Source organism: Amblyraja radiata, chromosome 19 (assembly GCF_010909765.2).
Source record: "Amblyraja radiata isolate CabotCenter1 chromosome 19, sAmbRad1.1.pri, whole genome shotgun sequence".
NCBI lineage: Eukaryota > Metazoa > Chordata > Chondrichthyes > Rajiformes > Rajidae > Amblyraja > Amblyraja radiata.
This window is the reverse complement of record NC_045974.1, coordinates 8967646-8994455: the sequence shown is the minus strand read 5'-3', so window position 1 is coordinate 8994455 and position 26810 is coordinate 8967646. Positions and strand designations below refer to the sequence as shown.

The 26810-nt window shown below is 45.1% G+C and overlaps 1 protein-coding gene across 6 annotated transcripts in view; it reads left to right on the top strand.

Moving 5' to 3' along the window:
* cadps2 (calcium dependent secretion activator 2) overlaps positions 1–26810 on the top strand; it is a 393466-nt gene that overhangs the window by 266818 nt on the left and 99838 nt on the right. For 4 of the 6 annotated variants that reach the window (XM_033037627.1, XM_033037625.1, XM_033037624.1 and 1 more), the window contains exons 17-18: positions 8419–8522; positions 13863–14019. In XM_033037627.1, coding sequence (XP_032893518.1) covers positions 8419–8522; positions 13863–14019 — 261 coding nt within the window. Of the gene's footprint in view, positions 1–8418; positions 8523–11850; positions 11860–13862; positions 14020–26810 lie in introns of all 6 variants that reach the window. The other 2 variants (XM_033037622.1, XM_033037626.1) reach the window with 1 other exon arrangement.

Sequence of the window (26810 nt, the reverse complement as noted above, 5' to 3'; positions counted from 1 at the left end):
CAGGAGTGGTTTTGAACCCACAGTGTGGTCCCGCTGAATGCATTGAGGAATACTGAAAAGTAATGCTATCTTTGTACTTACTCCAAGGTTGATCATTTGCATCAGCCACTTGAGCCTCGCTCTCTCCAGTTTATCGATTCAGCTGCACCTTTACAATGCTTCTGCAGCCTTGCTATGTGGCCTGACTGGCCTGTTGTTCACTACCGGTCACCCATTTACACGTTTAAGTGCTTTCCCCCCCCCCCCCCCATTATTTTGTCCAATGCTTGTTTCACAATAATTGAACAGCTCTGTTGAGACTTGCATTTCCATTACTACAACTGTTCAAAGTGCCCTTTAACCAACACTCCCATTATACTGCCAACGCTGTTAATTGAACTGCTGGAGCTGCCTGGAGCCAGTGGTCTCAGTGCAGTTCAGCGGCGTGCATTCTTTTAAGATATTGTGCGTTTATGCTTCATTGCTTTCCTTTGCATCAGCCTCTTCATTATTCTATTACATGGTTGTCGTTTGTTCTCTCTCCCTCGTTCTTTTTTTTTTTTTTTTTTATGTACACATTAAAACCCCATCTTCCTCGCCTGAACATCACAGTGCAGCCACCCAAGTCAAAGCAGCTTCCCTGGCAGCTTTTGCCAGCCCAAAAGCAGACCAGCGCGGCCGATCTGAAGCAAAGTGGCATTTCCAGGCAAAACACAAGTACCGTACTCATTTCCTTTTTCTCCAGCAACCTTTGGCAATGTAGTTGGTGTAGGGTGTAGTTGGTCTGCGTGGCTTCTGCATGTTGGGATTACCTTAATTAAGCATTAAAGATCTTTCCTCCTATCCTGTTGCGTGACAGAAAACGACCTTGTGTGAGGCAAGTGCCAAGGCTTTCTTTCCCTGCCGTTATTTCATTGCCACATCGTCCCAAGGAGATCTCTTAAAATCAATTGTTGTTTGAGATGACGTCTCGTTTCCCTATTGTTGTGCAGCGGTAGAGTTGCAGCCTTACGGCGCCAGAGACTCAGGTTTGATTCTGACTACCGGTGCCTGTATGTATGTTCTCCCCATGACCTGCGTGGGTGTTCTTCGGGTGCTCCGGTTTCCTCCCACACTCCAAAGACGTGCAGGTTTGTAGGTTAATTGGCTTGGGTAAAGATTGTAAATTGTCCCCAGTGTATGGGTGATCGCTGGTCGGCTCGGACTCGGTGGGCCAAAGGGCGCTGTATGTCTAAACTAAACAAAGATCGGCCCAAAGAGGGCTCCACTACGGCGGTCTTCCCACTCAGAGCAGTTTCTGGGGATTAGATTTTTAAAAGGTTAGTGTTAACAAGCTGGCAATTGGCAAAGATAATTGGGTTTTAAACCTATTGCTAATGATGATAAAATGAAGATTAGTGTCAGATTTGTAACAGCCTCACTAGAGTGTGCCTTTTGGGAGCTTAGTATTACTCATATCATAACCAAGGTCAGTGCTTATTTCATAGCTCATCTTAATGGGTTCCATGCATCTGTCTAGCATTAGTAGTTTTGCACAGCAAAGATAGATGCCTCTCAGACTCCCGGCATAGCTGTTCCGAGAGACTGTGAACGAAAGCTGCCAGATATGAAGAAGCACAAAGGCTATTAACTGGCAAGAAAAAAATGAAATGAAAGCTTATGGGAACATAACATTGTTAATCATGTCAGAGAATAAACATTGCTCGATTAACTAACAGTCTGACTGGTTAAGAACCAAAGAGTGTGTTTTCCTCAGTTGCAGTGAAAAATAAACCAGTTTTCCCCCCGCTTTATTCACATCAGTAGTTTATTCAAGAATCAGAATCACACCATAAAAAATGATTGCAAATGCAAATCTTTGATCAATTGAACAATTTATTGTTTACATCAAATTATCTTGAGGTATAATATTTTAAAATGACTTAGTTGTATGGAGAGACAATGGTATGGACATTTTTATGTCAAGTTTAGAGATACAGCATGGAGACAGTCTGTTCCTCTCACCGAGTCCATGCTGAACATTGACGATTTTACACTAGTTCTATGTTATCCTTCGTTCCCCTCCACTCCCTCCAGGCTAGAGGCAATTTTACAGAGGCTAATAAGTTCAGTTTAGTGTAGAGATGCATGGAAACAGTGGAAATAGGGCCTTCGGCCCACCGAGTCTGCGCTGACCAGCGATCCCCGCACACGAACGCTATCCTACACACACTAGGGACAATTTACAATTATACCAAGCCAATTCACCTCCAAACCTGTACATCGTTGCAGTGTGGGAGGAAACCGCAGCTCCCGAAAAAAAACCCACGCAGGTCACGAGAGAACGTCCAAACTCTGTACAGACAGTAACCGTAGTCAGGATCGAACCCGGGTTTCTGGCGCTGTAAGGCAGCAACTCTATGGCTGCGCTATCATGCTGCCCTGTAAGCAATTAATCATCGAACATGCATGTCTTTGGGATGTGGGAGAAAACTGAAATGCTGCACGGATGAAACCCACGTGGTCACAGGCCCAGACAGCACCCGAGGTCAGGATCGAACCTGTGTCTTTGGCACTGTGAGGCAACAGCTCCACCAGTTGCACCACTGTGCCGCCAAGTTGAGCCTAACATTGGAAAACAAAGATCACAAGCTGCAGGTCAAAGTGCTGAAACAGGCACAATAGTGTGAACAGCAATAGACTCTCATTTTATATTAGAAACATAGAAACATAGAAATTAGGTGCAGGAGTAGGCCATTCGGCCCTTCAAGCCTGCACCGCCATTCAATATGATCATGGCTGATCATCCAACTCAGTATCCCGTACCTGCCTTCTCTCCATACCCTCTGATCCCCTTAGCCACAAGGGCCACATCTAACTCCCTCTTAAATATAGCCAATGAACTGGCCTCGACTACCCTCTGTGGCAGGGAGTTCCAGAGATTCACCACTCTCTGTGTGAAAAAAGTTCTTCTCATCTCGGTTTTAAAGGATTTCCCCCTTATCCTTAAGCTGTGACCCCTTGTCCTGGACTTCCCCAACATCGGGAGCAATCTTCCTGCATCTAGCCTGTCCAACCCCTTAAGAATTTTGTAAATTATTCCGAGGCCCAAATCCAACCTAACATGGAGTCACCCGACTTTACAGAAATTATGCATTAATCGCTTAGCTGTTTTTAGGTTCTTAGAATTGTCCTTAGTGTGTGGGGAGTGGATGCAAAAATGGGATACCATAGACCTAGTGTGAACGGGTGTCTCTGGTCGGCATGGACACGGTGGGCCGAAGGGCATGTTCGCACGCTGCATCTCTGAATTAAACTGATGAAAACTAAACTAATGAACAGTAAAAGATGCCAGTGCAGATCAATGCACGATGCCCATGGTGGTAGAAAATAAATTAATACAGGAAAATGCGGAGAAGGTGGAGTGGTCACAAATTAGGGTGGCACGGTGGCGCAATGGTAGAGTTGCTTCCTTGCCGAACCAGGGACCCGGGTTCAATCCTGACCACGTCAGGATGGTCTGTACGGAGTTTGTACCTTCTCCCCGTGACCTGATCTTCGGTTCCTCCTGCACTCCAAAAACATACAGGTTTGTAGGTTAATTGGCTTTGGTAAAATTTTATTTGCCCTTCGTGAAGGGGAAAAGATTTAATAGGAATCTGAGGTGTAACATTTTCACACAAAGGGTGGTGGGTGCATGGAACAAGCTGCCAGAGGAGGTGGTTGAGGCTGGGACTATCCCCACATTTAAGAAGCAGTTAGACGGGTACATGGATAGGACAGGTTTGGAGGGATATAGACCAAACGCGGGCCTGTGGGACTAGTGTAGCTGGGACATGTTGTCAAGTTGGGACGAAGGGCCTGTTTCAACACTGCATCAGTCTATGACTCTAGTGTGTGTAGGATAGTGTTAGCGTGCAGGGATAGCTGGTCGGCATGAACCTAGTGGGCCGAAGGGCCTGTTTCTGCCTTGTAACTCTGAACTAAACTAAACAAAAGCAGATCCTGATAATTACATTAAAGCAAGAGAAGAGAAGAGCAAAACATGATTGAACTTAAAAGATTGCTGTTGTAGTCCCAGGATTGCAGCCTAAAGAGACAACAGTCTGAATATTGTGAACTTGCTTCAAGCAGGCCATTCATTGCCAGCAGTTACATTAACCCTGGAAATCTAGACCATGAACTGCAGATTGGTGCGATTATTTGAGTGGCTTTTCAGCCTTTCACCAAAATAGGCATGTGCTGCAGTTCCACTGTTAAGATTCCTGTTTGAAAAGCAGAATGCTGTTCCTTACTATGGGGTAAAAAAATGGCATTTTCATTGCTAGTTTTGCAAATTCAGCCTTGTCCCTTGACCTCTCATTACTTTGCTGGAATGCTGTTCACTGGAACAGTTAAAAAGAAAAGCTGGAGTCTGGGCTGAGGTGCTTAGAATGTGTGCCGTTTAGTGCTTGCCACTGCGTATTATTGGCATTGAGATGGGTTTTTGTTTATTATTCTCGAGCGCACCGAGATACAATGAAAAGCTTTTGTTTGCGTGCTGTCCAATTAAATCAGATCACTCTGTACATGAACGAGTACGACCAAGCCTTCCACAAGTACATCAGACAGTGCAAATAGAAAAATATCAGAGAGCAGAATATAGTTTCACGGCATGGCAACGTTTACAGTTACTGGGGGAAAAGTCCAGTGTCTGCAACGAAGGCAGGTTGGAAGATTGGGACGACTCCCAAACCTATGGGAGGTCCGTTCACTAGTCTGCTTTCAGCCTTTTATATCTTCTCCCCAAGTGGACTGACCGAGGTGAAAAATGTCCTTGATTATGCTGGCTGCTTTTCTGAGGCAGCGTGAGGTGTGGAAGGAGTCAACGGTGATAAGTCTGGCTGGACACAAAATGTTGGAGTAACTCAGGCAGCATCTCTGGAGAGAAGGAATGAGTTACGTTTTGGGTCGAGACCCTTCTTCAGAAGTGAGAAGTCTGGACTGTGTGATGGACTGGGCACCTCTACAACAGTGTGAAGTCTGGTCTGTGATGGACTGGTCTAGATCCACAACTCCCTACAATTTCTTGCAGTCCTTGGCAGAGCTGTTCCCAAAACGAGCCTTGATGCAACCTGACAGTACGCTTTCTACGGTACATCCATAGATGTTGGTGAGAATTGTTGGAGTCATGCCGAATTTCCTTGGTCTCCTGAGGAAGTCGTGGTGTTGATGTACGTTTTTTGGCTGTACCTTCAAGGTGGTTGGTCGAGGAAAGATTGTTGGTAATATTTACACCCAGGGACATGAAGCACTCAATCATTTCCTCTTTGGCACTATTGATGGGTGTTTTTGGAAGTCAATAACTAACTCCATCTTGCTGACATTGAGGGAGAGGTTGTTGTCTTGATACCATGTCACCACGCTCTCCACCTCCTCTCTGTCGTCTATCTCGTCACTGTTCGCGGTCCGGCCCACCACAGTGGTGTCATCTGCCAACTTGTAGATGGAGTCAGAGCAGAACTTTGGCCACACTGTCATGAATGTATGGGAAGTATAGATAGGGGCTGAGAATGCATTCTTCCAGAGTACCGGTGTTGAGAACTATGATGGGAGATGTCTTGTCTCCTAGCCTCACTGATTGCGGTCTCTGGGTCAGAAAGTTACGAGGAGGGGGGTACTGCCTCTTGGGTCTAGGAGCTTGTAGGTGTGTTTGGATGGGATTATGGTGCTGCAGGTGAATCAATAGTCAATAAATATGATTCTGTCCTGCTATCTAGATGTTCCAGAGTTGAACGTAGGGCCATGGAGATGGAGTCTGCCGTGGCCCTATTGCAACAGTAATTTATCATTTGAAGGCCACTTTAGTAACACAGAATGTTCTTGACAATTACAGCAGGTAGCGATGATATCCATTAACTGAAAAGAATGACAAAATGTTGGCGCAGCAGTAGAGCTGCTGTCTTACAGCACCAGAGACTGGGGTTCAATCCTGACTATGGGTGCTGTCTGTACGGAGTTCGTACCTTCTCCCCGTGACCTGCGTGGGTTTTCTCCGGGTGCTCCGGTTTCCTCCCACACTCTAAAGACGTACAGGTTTATAAGTTTATTGGCTTCGGTAAAATTGTAAATTGTCCCCAGTATGTGTTGGGTAGTGCTAGTGTACGGGGAATTGCTGGTCGGCGCGGAATCGGTGGGCCGAAGGGCCTTTTTAACGTGCTGTATTTCTAAGCTAAACTAAGCTTAAAAAAAGACACAAAGTGCTGGAGTAACAGCAGATCAGGCAACATCCCTGGGGACCATGGATAGATGACATTTCGAGTCTGGATCCCCTTAATGCTGAATACCGCACAAAATCGAATACTTCAGCTGTGATGGTGTGAATTAGAAGTTGCGGTTCTCAAATATCTGACCAGGCGGTAAGGGTTCCAAGCCAAAGTCAAGCCAAGTCCCTCAGCATACTTGGATAGTTTCCAATTGAGCTGGTCTTGAGTTCATTCAGGCTCATATGGTAACTGTGTAACCACCATACAGTCGGTTCACACATGGTTTCTGTTTGGCTTGCAGCCCCACCAGGCCATGTGTTCTGTCTCCCCATGTTTAACTACGTGTAGGAAGACTCATACATGTTGTCCATCCCCCTGCAATATACCAACACCTTGCCACAAGATCTCCCTCTGCTCTCCGAGAGGGGACTTTTTTTTGTGCAGGAACATGGACATGGTAGTCTTTATTCATTCCGAGATATCTTCACATTTCCACTGTTAATATAGTCAGGGACCGCGTTCCGTGACCAGTTGAGTGCTTCTGGGCGTGAAGTAAAAAGTAGCTTGGAGATTTTATGCGGCATAACAATACTTCTGACCTGAGAACAGAAAATACTGGAAACACCCAGCTGTTCAGTAAAGAGAAACCAAGTTAAAGTCTAAAGTTGAAGACCTTCCAGCCAAAAAGAAAATTCGTTTTTTTATTGCGTGGTAGGTGCGAGATTGATAGAAGAATGAGTCAATGAATCAATGCCACTTTACTCTCACATGTGTTCTGGTACAGTGAAATTCTTTGCATACAATCTGGTAAAATCACACTATGGTTGAGCACAATCAAAGATAAATACAAAAGTGCAACGATTGTAGTGTAAGAACAGTAGACTATTCACGCAGTGGCGCCGAAGTAGAATTGCTGCCTTACAGCGCCAGAGACCCAGGTTCGATCCTGACTATACGGAGTTTGTACGTTCTCCCTGTGACCGCGTTGGTTTTCTGCGGGTGCTCTGGCTGCCTCTCACACTCCAAAGACGTACAGGTTTGTAGGTGAATTGGCTTCTGTTAATTGTAAATTGGTCCTAGCGTGTGTAGGATGGTGCTAGTGTATGGGGTTATCGCTGGTCGGTGCGGACTCGCTGGGCCAAAGGATCTGTTTCCACGCTGTATCTCTAAACTAAGCTAAACTAAACTTCACTGAGGCAGTACACAATGGGAGTGATGGCATAGACAATAGACCATTCGGCCCTTCGAGCCAGCACCGCCATTTAATGTGACTGTGGCTGATCAACCACAACCAGTACCCCGCCTTCTCACCATTCCGCTATCTTTAAGAGCTCTACCTAACTCAAGGATGATGAAAGGATTCCCATGGCGAAAAGGAGCTGATAAAAGCCAATTGATTAATGTTCCCCAATCCTGTAGACTTATGTGCAAATTAATTTTGCCATGTAGAACCCTTACATAAAAACTGCAATGAAGAATTGTCACATTTTCAAATGGCTGGGAACACAATCAGAAGCAAAGATACTTTGCTTCTCATAATGTTTGAAGTACAGGCTCGAAAGAGTTAAGAGATGTTCTCTAATTAGAAAATTAGACTTTTGGACATTACACTAATTCTATTATAATACTAGCACAAAAGGAGACAGATTCTTTACACTGTCAGAAGGTTAATGATCAGTATCTAACTGAAGCTGAATATTTTAATGAGCCAATATTTGTTTAGCCTATCATTTTCAATTAACACCTGTCAGAAACATTCAGGGAACAATCTGTTCAAAACTTTCAAAGCTTTTGCTTTGAAAAATCATCTGCCTTGTGTATTACAGACAGCCCTAATCAAGGACTTTTAAAAAAATAATAAAAGATAAAAAAATATCATTACCTTTGGAAGCAGATCGAAGGATGGGGAGGGATTGAAGAGAGGGTTGCTTGGGCAATTAGAGGAACATTAGGAAAACATAGAAAATAGGTGCAGGAGTAGGTCATTCGGCCCTTCGAACCACCACCACCATTCAATATGATCATGGCTGGTCATCCAGAATCAGTATCCCGTTCCTGCTTTCACCCCATATCTCTTGATTCCGTTAGCCCTAAGAGGTATATCTAACAGAAACATTGTTCTCAGATAAATGTAGTATTACCGTCGTCGTTCGTGAGTTGTGATACTTGCTCACTCTTGCAACTCATAATGCGTTCAATGTCTTTCTGGTAACAGAAGCATTAAGCCAAGGGACTCCGAGCAAACGACTGGACGATGTCATTCGACTGGCAGAGCTATGCATTGAGGTGCTTCAGCAAAACGAGGAACACCATTATGAGGTACGGATTCATTTTTCCTCAACGGAAAAAATATAAAATATAAAAATATAATGCCATCAACAAGAACATTGCTCATTAATTATCTGAACCTTGCTAATATATAAGACCAATCTCGATTTTAATAGAAGCATTTTAGGGCGTCACGGTGGCGCAGCGGGTAGAGCTACTGCCTTACAGCGCCAGAGACCCAGGTTCGATCCTGGCGACGGGTGCTGCCTGTACGGAGTTTGTATGTGCTCCCCGTGACCTGTGTGAGTTTTCCACGGGTGCTCCGGTTTCTTCCAACATTCCAAAGACGTGCAGGTTTGTAGGGTAATTGGCTTCTGTAAAATTGACCCTCATGTGCAGGTTAGAACTAGTGTAAGGGGATCACTGGTCGGTGTGGACCCAGTTGGCCAAAGGGCCTGTTTCCACGCTGTATCTCTAAAACTAAAAACTAAAACTAATGGAGTTAATGATTCAGTGCGGTGACTTCTCATGAGAGGCCATCTTAACCCCATATGCTGTTGAAAGGTTGTTGGGCTGTAAAATATAATGTTTTACTCTCCACGGTCTTCACTTCCAGGGTATATCCATAACATTTTGATCCACCTTAAATTTCCAGATCATGTTTAATTTTGTGGGTAGATATCTTTTGCTGAAATGGCCACCTATTGTGTTGAATACCTTTTGTGTTGCAAGCTCTGATTCAAACGACAGGTCACTAATATAACAAGATCACTAATGATCTTTTCAAACGTGTTCCTACTAAATCGTGTTTACTTTGAAGGGTAACTCAGTGATCACTGACACTCGTTCAGAATCTGGAGGTGGTTCCTATGAGTTAAGGGCCTGTCCCACTAGGGTGTCATTTGCACGTAATTTACTCGACGTCATTTACGTGTCACAACGCACGACACGCACGTGGTGCGTGCATGTTGCGCATTATGCGTGCATTGTGATCATTACGCACGCATGGTGCGTGGTGATGTAGGCAGTGACGTGCGGTTGCGCGCAGCACCACAGGATTTTGAGATGTACAAAATCTTCGCGCGCCATCTGTGTGGCGTGCAATTGACGCCCAAGTGGGACAGACCCTTTAATAAACAACGTCAGCATAATGGTTGTATCTTTGAACATGATGGTAAATTGTTTTTTTTTTTAAGATTGACCTTTTTCTAGTACAGGCTAAAAAATGAACGTAAAAGATTGCAATAACAAGGAACTGCAGATGCTGATTTAACAAAGACAGACGCAAATGATGCTGGAGTAACTCAGCAGGTCAGGTAGCATCTCTGGAGAATGTGGCCAGGTGACATTTCTGGCCAGGACACTTCTTAAGACTGATTCAAGGGAGGGCAGGAAGGAAAGGTGGAAGAGAGGAGGGGCAGGACGGGGCATAGCTGGTTATAGGTGAATACAGACTAGAGGTTTTGTTTTGATGGCAAAGGCCAGGAAAAAATAGATGAAAAGTACATCGGCGAGACCCAGCGTGGACTCGGCGACCACTTTGCTGAACACTTACACTCTGTCCACCAAGGAATACTGGATCTCCCAGTTGCTAACCATTCTAACACCCTTGCCCGTTCCCACGCTGACCTTTCTGTCCGGGGCCTCCACCATTGCCAGACTGAGGCCACATGCAAACTGGAGGAACTGCACCTCAAATTGTGGCCTCTTCCTGCTCTGTATTTTTAATTGTGCCAAGTTCTAATGTTGATGCTGGGCACAAAGTGGCAAGTCTAGTTCTAATGTTAATTGATATTAGAGTCAGTCAAAGCAGGACGCTGTCACGAGGCAGATATATGACTAGTATCCTGTGGAATTGTATTGTCCAAGACATCTACCAAGTGTCAGCTGGCTTCAATTAGTAACGTCTTCACCTCTATGTCAGTGGATTGCACATTCCAGATACAAATAGGCACTGACTTTCTTGTGAACGTTTGTGCCTTTGCATGATCCAAATCATTTCACAGGTCATGGAGTCATAGAGTCGTGCAACGTGGAAACAGGCCCACAACTTGCCCACACCAACCAACATGTCCCATTTACACTTGTCCCACCTGCCTGTGTTTGGCCCATATCCCTCCAAACATATACTATCCATGTACCAGCCCAAATGTTTCTTAAACGTTGCGATAGCACCTGCCACAACTACCTCCTCTGGCAGCTCGTTCCATAACCCACCACTCTTTGTATGAAAATGTTACCCCTCAGGTTCCTATTAAATCTTTCCCCCTTCACCATAAACCTATGTTCTCTGGTTCTCGACTCCCCTAATCTGGGCAAGAGACTCTCGTGTGTCTGCCCAATCTATTCCTTTCATGATTTTACACACCTCTAGGTAGACACTATCTACGTCTAGATAAAGGTAATCACAAAATGGAAGCTAAGCAAATAAGGATCTTAGAGGAGGTGACAATATGTGGTGCAACGGTAGAGTTGCTGCCTTACAGCGCCAGAGACCCGGGTTCGATCCTGGCTACGTGCCCTTGTCTGTTCGGAGTTTGCACGTTCTCCCCATGACCTGCGTGGGTTTTCTCCGGGTGCTCCGGTTTCCTCCCACACTCCAAAGACGTACAGGTTTGTAGGTTAATTGACTTTGGTAAATTGTCCCCAGTGTGTGCTGGATAGTGTTAGCTCGGTTGATATTACAATGGGATCTGTGGTAATATTTTCTTAATCTGTAGCGAGCTGCAAAAACCTGAAGAGAAATAAAATATTAATGTAAAATGCAAGTCACACACATTTTTTTCATTTTTTGCCAAAATATATAAAAGCTGCACTCTTATATATTTACCTGTAAAATGTGCACACTGCAAGTTACTGTCGAAATAATCTTCAGCCACGACTCTTAAAACGAGATTGATGAAGCTGTCCATATTTCAGTTATTCTATTATGCAATAATCAGTGTTAAAAATAATTACATTTTGAAAGTGTCAAGCAAATAATTAAATTAATTGAAACCATTTAAAAAAATCAGCAAATATCAGTACTAATGGAAACTATTCATTATTTCTCTTGGCTGCATGCACCTCCACTGCATCTACTGGCAACAGAATGGAATTGGCTTAACAATGAGGGATGTGCTTGGAGGTTAATTGCGTTTTTGGTGTGGTTGAGGTCTTTCTTCACACAGCGCTTCATGTGGGAAAACCTCAGAAAATGGCGCTCCTAAATAAATTTGGATTAACGACTGGAATTGATATTCAGACCCACAATTGGTTAATGAATGCATGTTGACAGGAATGCATGATGTGATTCTAAAATTACAGATATTAACCTTTGTTCAAATGTTTGGATTTTTTTCTACTCCACAACCTCTTTCACAAATGCGGATTCATAAAGGGAAGAGAGGTACGTGACCCTTGGTGAACTCCACCATTGGGCATTTCTTCACGTTTGCTTCGGCGCGCGCTTTCTATTCAGAGTCATCGTACGGAGGCGAATCTCTGACAAGGGCAATAATGTGCAATATCATTCCGTTCCCTCAGTACGGGTCCACCGCTGATTTGCCGGCACCGCCTTTAATCTTGGTTCTTGGTTTCTTGGTCCTCCAAAATATTCCAAATGGAATTTAAACTGGAGGTGGTGGAGGGAGGACTTAAGCCAGAAAGGGTTATTGGGAAGAAAGAGCTACTTTAAATTTAGTTGCATCTGGTTGGGTAACTATAGTTGGGTGGAGATTATTCCATGCTTTAATTGTGCGGGGGAAGAACGAATTGCTGTACACGTCTGTCTTTGTAGCTGGGATCACAAATTGGATCGAATCCGGACAAAATCACCAGAGCGCATTTGAAAGTCCCTCCGAAAATGTGCCGCCTCGGCCGGGTGTGGCGGCCGATCTCGACCTCATCGGGACTTCCGCGGCCCATCGGCAGGCCAAATTTGCCCCCAGCAGCCGGGGCTCTGGAACTCCGGCCCAATAGGAGCCGGCAGATCCGTTCCCACAGCCGACTTCCACGGCCGACTTTGCGGGCCGGTATCTCGGCTCCACGGCGGCCTAGGCAGAATGTTCCGGTACAGTTGGACTCCTCTCCGAGGCCGTGATCTCTGTTCGTCTGGCAAAAAGGATAGTCCAGAAAGACTCTGGAACCAAGGGGGCCGGAAAATTGGTGGTGGGTCTATATTGGTGTGATGGGCTCGAGGGCACGACACTGTGCTCTGTGAAAAAGCCTTTCTATGAGATATCAATTGACTTTGATTTAAAATAAGAAATACACAGATGAAAAGTAATTTACTTTCTCTAAATTCAATCTATATTTATTAATAAAGACAATTTAGTCCAAAGTTGTAACAGTGGTGATGGTGCCCCATTGCAACTTTTTAACGATGGTCCTATTTATAATTTATATGTGAGCACACACACATGTGTGTGTGTGTGTGTGTGTATCACTCTCACCCCCACTCTCCTCCCTCTCCCTCTCAAGTCTCCCCCTCAGCTCTCCTCCTCACTCTCCCCCTCACTCTCTCCCTCACTCTCACTCTCTCCCCTCACACTCTCCCTCACTCTCTCCCCTCACTCTGCCCCTCACTCTCTCATCAAGAGCAAAATACTTTATTGGTTTTATCATTGTTGTTCCTTCCCAGTCCGTAAATAGAAGTGTCATTGTAATATATAGCTGAAAATAGAAACCCTATATATCATAGCAAACCAACTTGCCTATTGACCAAAGGTTTAAAAAGCAGCATGCCATTGTGCACGACTTGCCACGTTACTTTAGGCAATTTCTAGTCAAGGAAGCCTGACAAAAGTGATGAAAATGGGGACTCAGTATGAAGTGTTGTATAGCTCGAAGATGCTGCTGGATTTGGAAACGAACGTGCCGTTCTGCACTCGGCGGTATAAATTTAGAAGTAAATTGTGAATTGTGTCATTTCTTTTAATGTTATTTGCAGAGGCAGCGTAGCAAGTGGCATCAGAGAGAAGGTATTGAAGAATTAGCTGGCGTTTTTCCCATTGTGTAGGGAAGGAACTGCAGGTGCTGATTTACACCGAAGACAGGACACAAAATGCTGGAGTAACTAAGAGCGACGGGCAGCATCTCTGGATAGAAGGAATGGGTGATGTTTCGGCTCGAGACCCTTCTTCAGAATCGTTTGAGTAGGTAAGGGAAGTGGAAAAGGTGAGACGGTTGAAAGGTTGGGCCTTTTTATTTCTAACTGCTGGTGTGACATCAACCTTTGTGTCAACTTTTCCACTTCCTCTCACCTACTCGAGCACGAAGAAGGGCCTCGGCCTGAAACGTCACCCATTCCTTCTACCCAGAGATGCTGCTTGTCACCGCTGAGTTACGCCAGCATTTTGTGTCGATCTCCCACTTTGTTACCCTGGCTCATGCTTCCTAATTGTCTCCTAGGCTTTTTCTTGGTGGCCTGATCTGATGGCGGAGCATGCAGAGATATTTTGGTCCCTATTTGCAGTCGACATGGACGCCACCCTTGAAGCACAGCCCCAGGACTCCTGGGACACCTTTCCCCTCTTCCAACTTCTCAACAACTATTCAAGGAATGAACGTGAGTACCTGGCGTTTTCCTTCTTGCTTTGCTCAATTCCTGCATTGACATTTTGCCGCAGATCTTTACAGAGTGTCTTTGTTTCAAGATCACCATTTGGTTATGCGTTTCTTGAATTGCATTGTAAGCAGCATGTGAAGTAAAATGATGTTAGACACAAAATGCTGGAGGAACTCAGCACGACGGGCAGCATCTCTGGAGAGAAGGCATGGGAGACGTTTCGGGTCGAGGCCCTTCTTCAGACTAAGAGTCAGCGGGGAGGGAGTCTTTTGGTTTGAATTGATTTGGTTTAGGTTCATTATTTCCACATATACCGAGTTACAGTAAAAAGCATCGATTTCAAGCTCATTGTTGCATGCTATCTAAGCAGACCAGATATACCCTTCATGAATACAATCAAATCAAACTCAAGAACAAAAATAGATAGAGCAAAGAGGAAGATACAAACTGCAGACTATAGTTCTCATAGTGGTAGCACATCAGTATTCATCGACAAAGTCCAATTTCCACAATAGTGTAGAGGTGAATCGGACAGTAACCTGGCTGTATGCTGGGTGTATCAGACAGTATCCTGCCGCTAGAGGCAGGAAACATGTTCCCGATGTTGGGGGAGTCCAGAACCAGGGGCCACAGTTTAAGAATAAGGAGTAAGCCATTTAGAACGGAGATGTGGAAACACTTTTTCTCACAGAGAGTTGTGAGTCTGTGGAGGCAGGTTCTCTGGATGCTTTCGAGAGAGAGCTCGATAGGGCTCTTAAAAATAGTGGAGTTAGGGGATGTGGGGAGAAGGCAGGAACAGGGTACTGATTGGGGATTATCAGCCATGATCACGTTGAGTGGCGGTGCTGGCTCGAAGGGTCGAATGGCCTGTTCCTGCACCTATTGTCTATTGTCTTATGGAAGGACCATCAGGAACCAGATAACAGGGGGGAAGAAGCTGGTTCTCACAAGTTGTCCATTCAATTCATGAGTGGCCCATTTCGTTCTTGTTGTGCTGGTGGTTAATGAGTTGCCCATTTGGTTTATGAGTTGTTTCATTGATTAAGTCCACAATTAATTTTCAAGCCTAGACGAATAGCAAATAGCTGGCCCCGCAAATATTTCTGCGGTTTCCTCCCACACGCCAAAGGCGTACAGGCTTGTAGGTTAATTTTCTTCAGTAAAATTGTAAATGGCTCCTAGTGTGTGGGATAGTATTAGTGTACGGGGTGATCGCTGGTCAGCGCGGTCGGTGGGCTGAAGGGCCTGTTTCCGCACTGTATCTCTCAAGTCTAAAGGGCCTGTCCCACAGGCGATTTCAACGGCGACTATAGGCGACAAGGCTGTCGCCACATGGGTGACGTCTGTGTCGTCGTGAGTTCTCTCCTCAAATCGCCTAAAGAGTGGTAACTTTTTTCTGGTCGCCGCTGGATTTCGAAATGTTCAAAACTTTTCGGCGACTGTGGGCTTGACGTAGCTTGTCTTCTCCTGTCATAGGTGCTGTCGTAGGTTGTCGCCAGGATGACGCAGGTTGCCGCCAGGTGACGCAGGTTGTCGGCAGGTGATGACCGGTGGATTCCATTGGCGACTACCTACGCCAACCTACGTCAAGCGGCGACAGGTACCGATGACTGAATTGTCTTCAGTTGTCGCCGATAGGGTCGTAGCTTGTCATAGCTTGTCACGGGTAGGTTGACTTCGGTTGACGTAGGTTGTCGCCTGTGTGGTCGTATGTGTGGTCGTAGGTGGACGTCCTAATGGGTCGCCGGTTGTGGGTAGCTTGCCGTACCTTGACGTCGACTAGGTGGTAGTTTGTCGTACTCATTGTCATAGGGGGAGGTCCAGTCACCGGTTTTTCGGCGACCTGCTACGACTGACTGTCGCCAGCGGTCGCCGAAAAAAATCGCCAAAGTGGGACAGGCCCTCTGAAAAGTGATCTCACCACATTCAAGAACATTAAATACTGCATGATGCTAACCGTGAAAATGCATGGCAGAACACCCTCTTTACGATCATCAAATGACCATTCGTGAGGGACACAGCTCTCCAGTGTATCTGACTCAAAGACACATCTGTAATTAGCAGATTATTTTAACGTCAGTAGAAAACCAGGCAGTGTCGTTTTGAAGCCCTTAAAAAAAAAAAACTCATTGGACAGTTGTTCTCCCCTTTCATGCAGCATTTCAAAACCAGCATACATCTCCACTGCAGCATGACACTTAAAGCTATGAATAGGTGAATGATAAAACATGTTCTCGTGACAATAAAGAGGCAAGTGTTAATAATTAGCTGGGAAAGTGAAGTGGAATCAAATTAGTCATAATAAAACCCAGAGTGACTGGGAGAGTCATCTCTCATTGACTGAATCTAATTATGAAAATGAAAAAGTCTTTCTCTCTGTGGATTACATTTGTGTTCAGACCGTGACAAAGATAATGCTGTTTTAAAGTAGAAACCAAGAACTGCAGACGCTGGTTTATACCAGCCTAATTCTGCTCCGATCACTTATGGTCTTACGATGATCTTATGATGAGCTATTGGATGAAAGCAATGACCAAATTCTGATGTTCTGATTTTATAAATAGAAATGAAACTGCCCACACTTAAGATAGACACAAAGTGCTGGAGTAACTCAGCGGGTCAGGCAGCATCTCTGGAGAAAATGGATGGGTGACGTTTCGGGTCGGGACCCTTCGGGGGGTGGGGGGGGGGGGGTTGTGGCCCGGATTGCTCTTGCTCTTTTCACGCCTCCAGCCCTTCACCTCCCCCCCCCCCCCCCATCCCACCCACGCCTTCCGTTCAGCATCTGGAGAGATAGAGATAGATCAGCAAGTGATCTAATGGGTGACATTATGTGGAGAGCTCATTGTAACGTATTGAATAGTGAAAGGCCTAGGTAGAGTGGATGTGGAGGGGATGTTTCCAGTTTCGGGTCGGGACCCTTCGTCATCCAGAGATGCTGCCTGACCCGCTGAGGTACTCCAGCACTCTGTGTCTATCTTTAATACTTTTTCAAGTTGATACAGCTCGAGTTTCCGACTCAGATAAGTGTTTCAAATGAAAGTGTCTCAAATACAGACTTGTTTTCCAGAGTTGTTTTTAAGTGTTGGTGCTGAAATTAGGACAGTGAGCTACAGAGAAAGATAGATAATTAATTTGGAGACTGTGTTATAAATAATCCACTAATTTAGTTTAGTTTAGAGAAGCAGCGCAGAAACAGGCCGTTCGGCCTTCCGAGTCCGCACCGACCAGCGATCCCCGCAAATTAACAATATCCTACACACACTGGGGACAATTTCTATTTATACCAAGCCAATTAACCTACAAACCTGTACATCTTTGGACTGTGGGCAGAAACTGAAGATCTCGGAGAAAATCCAAGTGGTCACGGGGACAACGTACAAACTCCGTACAGACAGCACCCGTAGTCGGAATCGAACCCGGGTCTCTGATGCTGTAAGTGCTGTAAGGAGGCAAATCTACCGCTGCGCCATCATGCTACCCCTGATTATTACAGATTCAATCTGATTATATGTTCATTAAGATTAAATAGCCCAACTACAGTACTTTACGGAAAGTTATGGAGTAATAATGTGAGCTACTTCAGTAGCTATTTGCATTATGCTAATAAGCACCTGTTAGAACTACGTCTATACTCAATTAAAATTAATTTCCAAACTTCCTTCTATAGTTTGTTGCTTAGTTTAGAGATACAGCATGGAAACAGGTTCTTTGGCCCATCGAGTCCGCGACGACCATCGATCGCCCGTTCACACTAGTTCCGTGTTATCCCACTTTCACACCCACTGCCCAATTTACAGAGGCTAATTTACAGAGGCTAATTAATAATCCAACCCACACGTCTTTGGGATGTGGGAGAAAACCGGAGCACCCAGAGGAAACCCACGAGGTCACAGAGAGAGCGTGTAAACTCCACACAGACAGTACCCAAGGTCAGGATCGATCCTGGGCCTGTGGCACTTTGAGGCAGCAGCTCTACCAGCCTTATACTACGCCTTATACTCTGAAGAATACTTCAGTAGTGAAACAGAGTAAACCAAATTGGTTGAAAAGCATATTTTATATTTACCCGCACCAATACTGTGATATAAAAAGAATGATTTGTTGAAATTTAAGAAACATTCCACATGCAGTTTGATTTTCCCAGCTAATCAAATAAATTAAAATGGACAGTAATGAAAGAGCAAAAATTGCTCGGCGTATGTATTTTATTATGACAATTATTACTTAGCCACGCTTCAGAATTTTGCATCATCAAATGATATCTTTCTCATGATTTTTTCTCGCAAATACCAAATCTTTGTGACAGTTACTAATGAGGTTGTGGATTATTTAAGGTAGAAACAAAAAACCTAATCTGATGTATTTTTCACTTAATTAACTAAAGGATCGCTTCATTTATTCTGTGCTCTGCATATATTAATTACCACTTAAAGTAAACAATGCAGTCTTCAATGGGAAGAGCAAAACTGTCACTTGAAAGGGAAAGGACTGTTGCTAAATAAATATGGAGGATTGTAGAATACAGGTGCCTCGACACAAATACAGGGAATACTCAGAAATGAGCATTGACAGCAACAGATAGAGCTGAGACAACCCGGGTTTCTATACAAGGGGCAGAGAGGGAGAGAGAGAGGGAGGGAGAGAGAACGAGCGAGAGAGAGAGAGAGAGAGAAAGAGAGAGGAAGACAGAGACAGAGAGAGGTAATTTTACTTCGGAGTCACGTGAGTGACTACGTGAAGAACCCGCTCAGTGCGCAGGCCCGGCATTACGCCAGCAGTGCAACAGCAGCTGCAGAGGGAATTAGGCGCTCCCGCTACAGAATGAAACGAACCGTCAGGTGAGTACCCTGAGGTCGGGTTTCTTTTACAGGGGAGCCTTTTTTCTGCTTGTGTTTTACAGGCAGAGAAAAAGGCTCTGGAACAAAACTGTCCCCCGTTCGAAGAGGAACGTTTTCCGTCGGGGAGGGGGGCAGCAACAGGCGGTAGGAGCGTTTACCCGGTGTTCCTCTATTCCCCGACACCGTGCCGAGCCCAGCCCGCTAGTACCTGAGCAGCGGGCTGGATGCATAGCCACCCGAAGAGGCGTCTGGCAGGTGTTCCCGATTTCGGACGGGACGTCTCTCCACCCGCACGGGGGGAGAGAGAGCCGCCTGAGCCGCTGGAGCGGCTCTCGGAGCAGGTGCCTGCGAGACGCGCTGCTTGAGGGGCGCTCTCGCTTCTACAAGGCACAAAAGCTCTAGAAGAAGGCGGTAGGAACAATTACCGGGCGCTCCGCTATCCCCATCACCGCGCCGAGCCCAGTCCCGCTAGTGCCTGAACTGCGGGCTGGATGTCTAGCCATCCGAACAGGCATCCAGCCGGTGGCGTCCGATTCGTCGGACGGGGACATGTCTCCGCCTAAATGGAGGAGAGACAGCCGCCTGAGCTGCATCCAACAGCTATTTGAGCAGCTCCAGCGAGATGCGCAGAAAGAGCACTCTAGCGGAGGGAGGTCAGGCACCCCCTCCACAGTGTTCTGTACACTGCCCTCTGCTCCCTCATTACTGGAGGCTAGCATGGTGACCAGGGCTGGGCTGGTCTGGAACAGGGGCAGGCGGACGAATTCGGGAGTATGCCAGGGGTGCAGGAACAGGAAGAGTTGTTGGGTGTGGTGGACCGCTTTGTAGCAACCTCACGGGCTGGAGCACCGCTGGAACCAAGAATGGCGGCCAGCATCAACCATCTATCCAATAAACCATTACTGGAAAAGGTGCTCGCTGAGGTGCTGAAACAACACACAGCACCAGAAAACTGTGAGGCCCTCAAAGTAAAAAGTGTCAACAGCCAAATCTGGGGGCATGTGGGGTCACACATCCGGACCCAAGAACTCAAGCTACAGCGGATCCTAAGGCTCCTGACGTCGGCCATCACAGCCTTTGCTCGTTCCGTGGAGACCACGGAGATGGATACCTGCCAGCAGGATGTGCTGGCATTAATGTGTACCACACAATTTGAGATCAACAATCTCCGGAGAGAAAAATAAGACCTGCCCTCAATCCCAAATTTGCTGGCTTGTGTAAAGCCCCAGCTGCGGAGACGGACGCGCTGCTATTTGGGAAAGATCTCAATAAAAAACTGAAGGAGATGGAGGAAGCATCAAAAACCTTCGGCCTAATGAGGGCAGGCCCCGGGACGAGCAAACCAAGACCTCCGATATCCAAGCGGCAGCACCCCACGGCATCCACCAGTCGACGTCCGCAATATGGGACTGGTGAACGCTTGGGGTCCGCACATTATCCCCAAAGATCTTTTTAGATCAGGGCCCGCAGCGGACCCTCTGGAAAATGCGCCTCCCCCGAACATCGCCAGCACGTCAGAACAGAACCTTCAGGAAAATGAAGAAACAGAATCGCCAATAACCATGGAGGTAGGTGGGTCTGGTCCCTACCAGCATATAGAGAATAAGGGTGCTTTATTAACAGGGGGGAGATTACACTTGTTTAAAGAAGCAAGGGGTATGGTCACGAGTAACAAGTATATACTCAACAGCATTAGTGGATATAAAATACAATTCATGTCAGAAAAAACGCCGCCAGTTCAACATTGGCCCCAAAGGGTATTTCTCCCTCCGTCAAAGAGAAACGTGAGGGACAAGCTGAACTGGTGAGACTTATCACAAAGGGGGTCATCGAAATGACCAAACATGAACCTTTGGAATTTGTATCGAATATATTCACTAAAACCAAAAAAGATGGTGGCTGTCGCATCATCATTGACTTAACATCACTAAACAAATTTGTTAAATATATACATTTCAAAATGGAGACATTTGTTACTGCCAAACAACTGAATTCCAAAGGACACTTCATGGCAAACATTTATCTTAAAGATGCTTACTATCTAGTACCCATATACAAGGATCATCGCAGATACCTAAAATTTATCTGGATGATACAAAGCATTGCCCTATGGGCTAACTTCAGCCCCAAGATTATTCACCAAAATATTGAACCCAGCCATGGCAATACTAAGAAAACAAAAACATATTGTCATGGCATATCTGGATGATATTCTGATAGTAGGGAAAACGATGGAATTGGCTGTGGCAGCAGTATCAGCTACAAAACAGCTCCTCAAAACTCTGGGTTTCGTCCTACATCCAGATGAATCTAAGTTGAAGCCATCCACTATCATGGACTACCTGGGCTTCACAATTAACTCAGTCCATATGACTGTTACCTTGCCAAAGGCAAAAATGGTTGAATTAGCACAATCATGCAACAATTTAATGGTCAACGAGCGACCAACTATTCGACAAGTAGCAAGAGTAATTGGGGAAATGGTAGCAGCATTTCCGGCTACACAATTCGGACCTTTGCACTATCAAAAATTTACAGAGAGCAAAGGTACAGGCAATAAAACGACATACAGGTCACTATGATCGTGTCATGAAATTACCCACTGAAGCAATATCAGAGCTACAGTGGTGGGCAGAAAACATTTGGCATAGTTTCAGCCCTATCTTTATCACTAACCCTACTTTAGTTATTCAAACAGATGCCAGTGCTCAAGGCTGGGGAGCGACTAACTCCATATCCAGCACAGGTGGTAGATGGACTAACCTAGAGTCATCATTACTACTTACACTGGGCATTAACTATCTAGAGATGTTGGGCGCCTTTTATGGTTTAAAAGCATATGTATCTAATATGCAGCACTTGCATGTTCGGTTACAAATTGATAAATACTACGGTGATGGCTTATATTAACCATATGGGTGGCATAAAATCATTATCATGCGACAAATTGGTCAACATGATTTGGCAATGGTGTGTCGAAAGACATATTTGGCTATCAGCTACTTACCTACCAGGTAAGCTAAACACCCATGCCATGAGAAAATTAAATGCCTGGGTTGCAAGTTTGAACAGACCTTACCTGGAACTGGGATTGTCCAAAAAAACCATCACCACCATGTCGGCATCCCTTCGAACATCCACCAAGAGGCAGTACTTAACCAGCATCAAAAAAGGGAGAAGTACTGCCAGGAAACAGGGACAACATACGCAACAGCCACAGCCACCAGCATACTGGAGTTCCTGGCCTATCTACACCACGATGTAGGGATCAGCTACAGTGCCATCAACACAGCGCAGAGTGCTCTGTCTGCTTATCTCAAACCAGCGCCAGGACAACAGGCGATGGGATCCCATCCACTGGTGGTAAAACTGATGAAGGGCATTTACAATATCAAGCCCTAAGCCCAGGTATACCCATATTTGGGATATCAGTGTGGTCCTGACATATCTCAGGGAATGGCCACCAGCCAGATCCCTCGGCCTCGAGCAAGCTACACTAAAGACGCTCATGTTGATGGCACTTGTATCCGCTCAGAGGGTCCAGTCACTACACCTATTGCGACTGGACAACACGATCACAGCTCCAGACCAGATCTGTCGTTATCCAGCGACTGATCAAACAGAGCAGACCAGGAACACCTAATCCAGTCGTGGCTTACCCACCAGAACCACGGTTATGTGCCATGACCCACCTACTATCCTACATAGACACAACCAAAATATTCGAGGGAGATGAAAAGCCTTGTGGGTCAGTCACAAAAACCTTACGGTCGGGTGACGAGCCAAACCATTGCGAGATGGCTCAAGCAGGTGCTAGAAACTGCTGGGATAAACACTAACATGTACAAATTTTATTCCACCAGGGCAGCATCCATGTCGACGGCTAAAGAATGGACATGCCTATAGACCACATCCTGGCTACAGCAGGATGGTGGGGGGGGGGAAAAGAGCGTTCAGAAATTTTATAATAAGCCGTTGGCAAAACCTGGTTTATTTGCAGTAAAGATTTACGAACTGCAAATATTTAATTTAAGCCCAGGGGAGCAACTTAATTCTTTGTTGTTATTGTTTAAAAAATACCATTGTGTTTTTCTACAAATAGACTCATTGGTTGATTACGATAACACTTCCTCCCTCAAGAACTTCGGCAGTGAGTGAAATGAAACTGTTACACGGTTTGAAATCACAGAGCTTTGAAATCTTCACGTAGTCACTCACGTGACTCCGAAGTAAAATAGTAAGATTAAACGAGAACTTACCAGTTTGCAGTTTGATCTGTATTTTATGAGGAGTTACGATGAGGGATTACGTGCCCTCCGCTCCCACCCTCATTATATGGATCAAACTAATAAATTGATGTCTCCTTATCTTTACTATGTTTACTTCAAATAACTGTGTCTACCTGTGATTCCACACCGCTGCTTGGAAGTATGCCGCGCCTGCGCGCTGAGCGGGTTCTTCACGTAATCCCTCATCGTAACTCCTCATAAAATACAGATCAAACTTCAAACTGGTAAGTTCTCGTTTAATCTTACTATTTTAGAGGTCACATACACCTAGGTGTAGTGAAATGCTTCTTGCCAATGCAGCACATAAAGAAAGAATACAGACATAACAATAATAAAGAAATTTAAGCATAAAAACATCCCTCCACATTGGTTCCCATTATGAGGGAAGGCACAGTGTCCAGTCCCCATCCCATGTCCACCAATAGTCGGGCCTATTGAGGCCTCCACAGTTGCCTTTAAGGAGGCCCCATGTTCCAGGCCGTTCTCGCCGGATGATTGTACTCCGGCGTCGGGAGAATCCTCTCAGCGGCATGGGAACCCTGGAACGGCTGCTTCCCTCACCGGAGACCGCGGCTTCCGAAGCCAACAAGGCCGTGCCTTGTATGTATGTCATGTTTTATACTTTGGCAATATAACAATGTTTTTTTATCATGCCAATAAAGTTTTTAAAATGAAAAAAATTGAATTGAGAGAGAGAGAGAGAGAGGAAGGCAGAGAGAGTGAGAGGAAAAAAGAGAGAAAGAGCGAGAGAGAGAGAGAGAGAGAGAGAGAGAGAGAGAGAGAGAAGGAAGAAGAGATATTGGAGGAGAGAGAGAGATAGAGAAAAGAGAGAAGAGGCGAGAGAGAGCGAGAAAATAGAGAGAGAAGAGAGAAGAAAGAGAAGAATAGAAAAGAGAGAGAAGAGGAGAGAGAGAGAGAGGGAGAGAGAGAAAGAAGATGGAAGACAGATAGAGAGAGAGAGAAAAGATACAGGGAGAGAAGAAAAAGATATATCACGAAGATCGAATATATTCGACAGATAAGATAGAAATATATAGATTTAGGTTAGACATACTATTAACCGATAGATATCGCCGAGAGAAGACAGAGAAAGCGAGAGAGAAGAGAGAGAGATATAAGACAGTGATAGAGTAACAAAGGATATGAATAAAAGAAGAGAGCGAGAGTAAAATATTTGCATCTCAGCTTCCTACGAAAACCTTTCCCCTCCTCCCTTAAACCTGTGCACTCGGGTGCTTGTGGAAAGATTGAGAATATTGCAAACACAAGTGGCATCTAGAAGAGAGCATGAACATATGAGGAGACAGAGCAAGGAGACATGGAGTTGATGGGAGGATACAGACATAGAAAATAGTTGCGGGATTAGGCCATTCGGCCCTTCGAGCCAGCACTGCCATTCAATATGATCATGGCTGATTAAGAGGCTCCTAGACAGGCACGTGGCTATGCCGGGAATGGAGGGATATGGATTATATGCAGGCAAATGAGATTGGCTTATCTTATAATCATAATTAAAATTATAATCAGTATCAAAAATATAATCAAACACCTGTCTCACTCCAATCATTCCTCTTTCTCCCAAAGATCCTATAGCGGAGCAAGATAGACCACTCCTGCTAAATGCAATGGGCTGACGTGTAGTACGCAACGGAGCGGAACGTGGGCCTTTTTGTCATCCATTTCCGTAACCCGACCCGACTCGCAGTGTAATCAACGTTGCGGGGGAACAGTTTGTGTTAATAAATTAAAATTCTGAAAATGAGGAGAAGATTTTTACAAAAAATAACTTTTATTTTTACGAGGATGTTTCCGTAACCGGCTTCCGTCTCCGCACTAGCATCCTATGGGATCTTTGTTGTGGAGGCGGAAGCCGGTTACGGAAATGGGGCCGAAAATTACCCATGAATCTGCCCATGATCTTTGTTGTGGAGGCGGAAGCCGGTTACGGAAATGGGGCCAAAAATTACCCATGAATCTGCCCATGACCGTACTACGTCTTTTTCGTCGAGTGATCTATCTTGCTCGCTGTAGGATCTTTGCTTTCTCCCTGCTCCTGCCCAGCAGAATGTAAAGGCGCCTGCAAGCGTGCACCAGCAGACTCAGGAACAGCTTCTTCCCCTCTGTTAACAACCTTCAGACCGGACCTTCCATATACAAGGGTACTGTGTGATTCACTTCCACCCCATTGCAGACATGGAACTTTGCGTGCAGAAGTGATTCGCTCCAACACTGAGAACTATCTTCTGCACACTGTATCCTCAGATCAGATCAACACGGCATCATGTACGGCACAGACATTATGGGTTGAAGGGCCTGTTCTCCATAGAGCTCTATGAAGGGCCTGTGCTCCATGGAGCCAGACATGGTGACATTGAATTGACATTTAGTTGATTCGCCACCCTTATAATTTGCAGCACAGGAATCCAGGAACTAATTATTATTTATCCATTGTCAATGGATGTCAAACCTGTATTCTGTAACCTGGCACCAAATCCTTACACCCAAATAAAACAAACATATGATTCCAGAAGTCTGACCTAGTAGAACATTACAGCATAGCTCAGTCAACCCCTTGTTGTGATTATTGTCATCTCCTGTCTATTTCTATTTTTGCTCTTCATTGTCTGTCATCAACCTTGTGGTTAGAGTTACCTTTAAAAATCTTTCCATCAGATCGCACTAGCACTATCCTACACAGACTAGGGACACACACACACAGCACACACTTGCAATCATACCAAGCCAGTTAGTCTACAAACCTCTCCGTCTTTAGAGTGTTGGGAGTATCCCGGACTGAGAAAACCCACGCAGGTCACGGGGAGAACGTGCAAACTCCGTACAGACAGGCACCAGTCGTCAGGATCAAACCTGGTTCTCTGGCTCTGCCTTCTCCTTATCGAGTCCACACACAAGATTAGAAGTTGCTCAGCCAAAGCTGAACACACCTCTCGGCATCGGCACACAATGGTGTCTGTCTTGTCGCTTCTTGTGCGGTGGAAAGATTGGCGGAAACAGGGCCGCGACGTGAACGCTCTTTCCTTGACCCCTCTGGCTCTGTACGGGCAGCGACTCTACTGCTGCGCCACCATGCCGCCCACATAATAATCAAAATTTAATAAATAATAACTGTGAAGCGAATGCCAAAAAAATAATTGTAGTATTTGGTCTAATATAAATGTAATATTCAAAATTTAATAAATTAATCATTGTAAATCTAATGCTAAAAAACAACCAAAGTCTGTAGTCCAACCAAAGATACAATCCGTAGTAGCTCCTAGCTGGTGTTAAGTGTGTGTAAATGTGGTGCAAATGTAAATATAATAATCAAAATTTTTTTTTTGGGGGGTTTTTTAGAAGTAAAGTACATTACAATAATCCAAGCCAAATATAACTTATTACATTTATTGTACCACTTCATTTTTTAAGCTTTAAAAAGAGAAACAAGTAAAGAAAATGAGAAAGAATCGTGATTGCGTGAAAAAGTGATCAAGAAAAAAGACCCATTACGCGAAGAGTTAGAGAAAAACGTTAAGAAATAGGCCGTAGAAAAGAAAAAAGAGAAAAAGAAACAAAAGTTCTATTAAGAAGACAGAGCAGAAAGGGATATACCAACTTCGTATTTTTCATCCCCCCCTTGCCAGATCCTGAAACCATTTCTTTT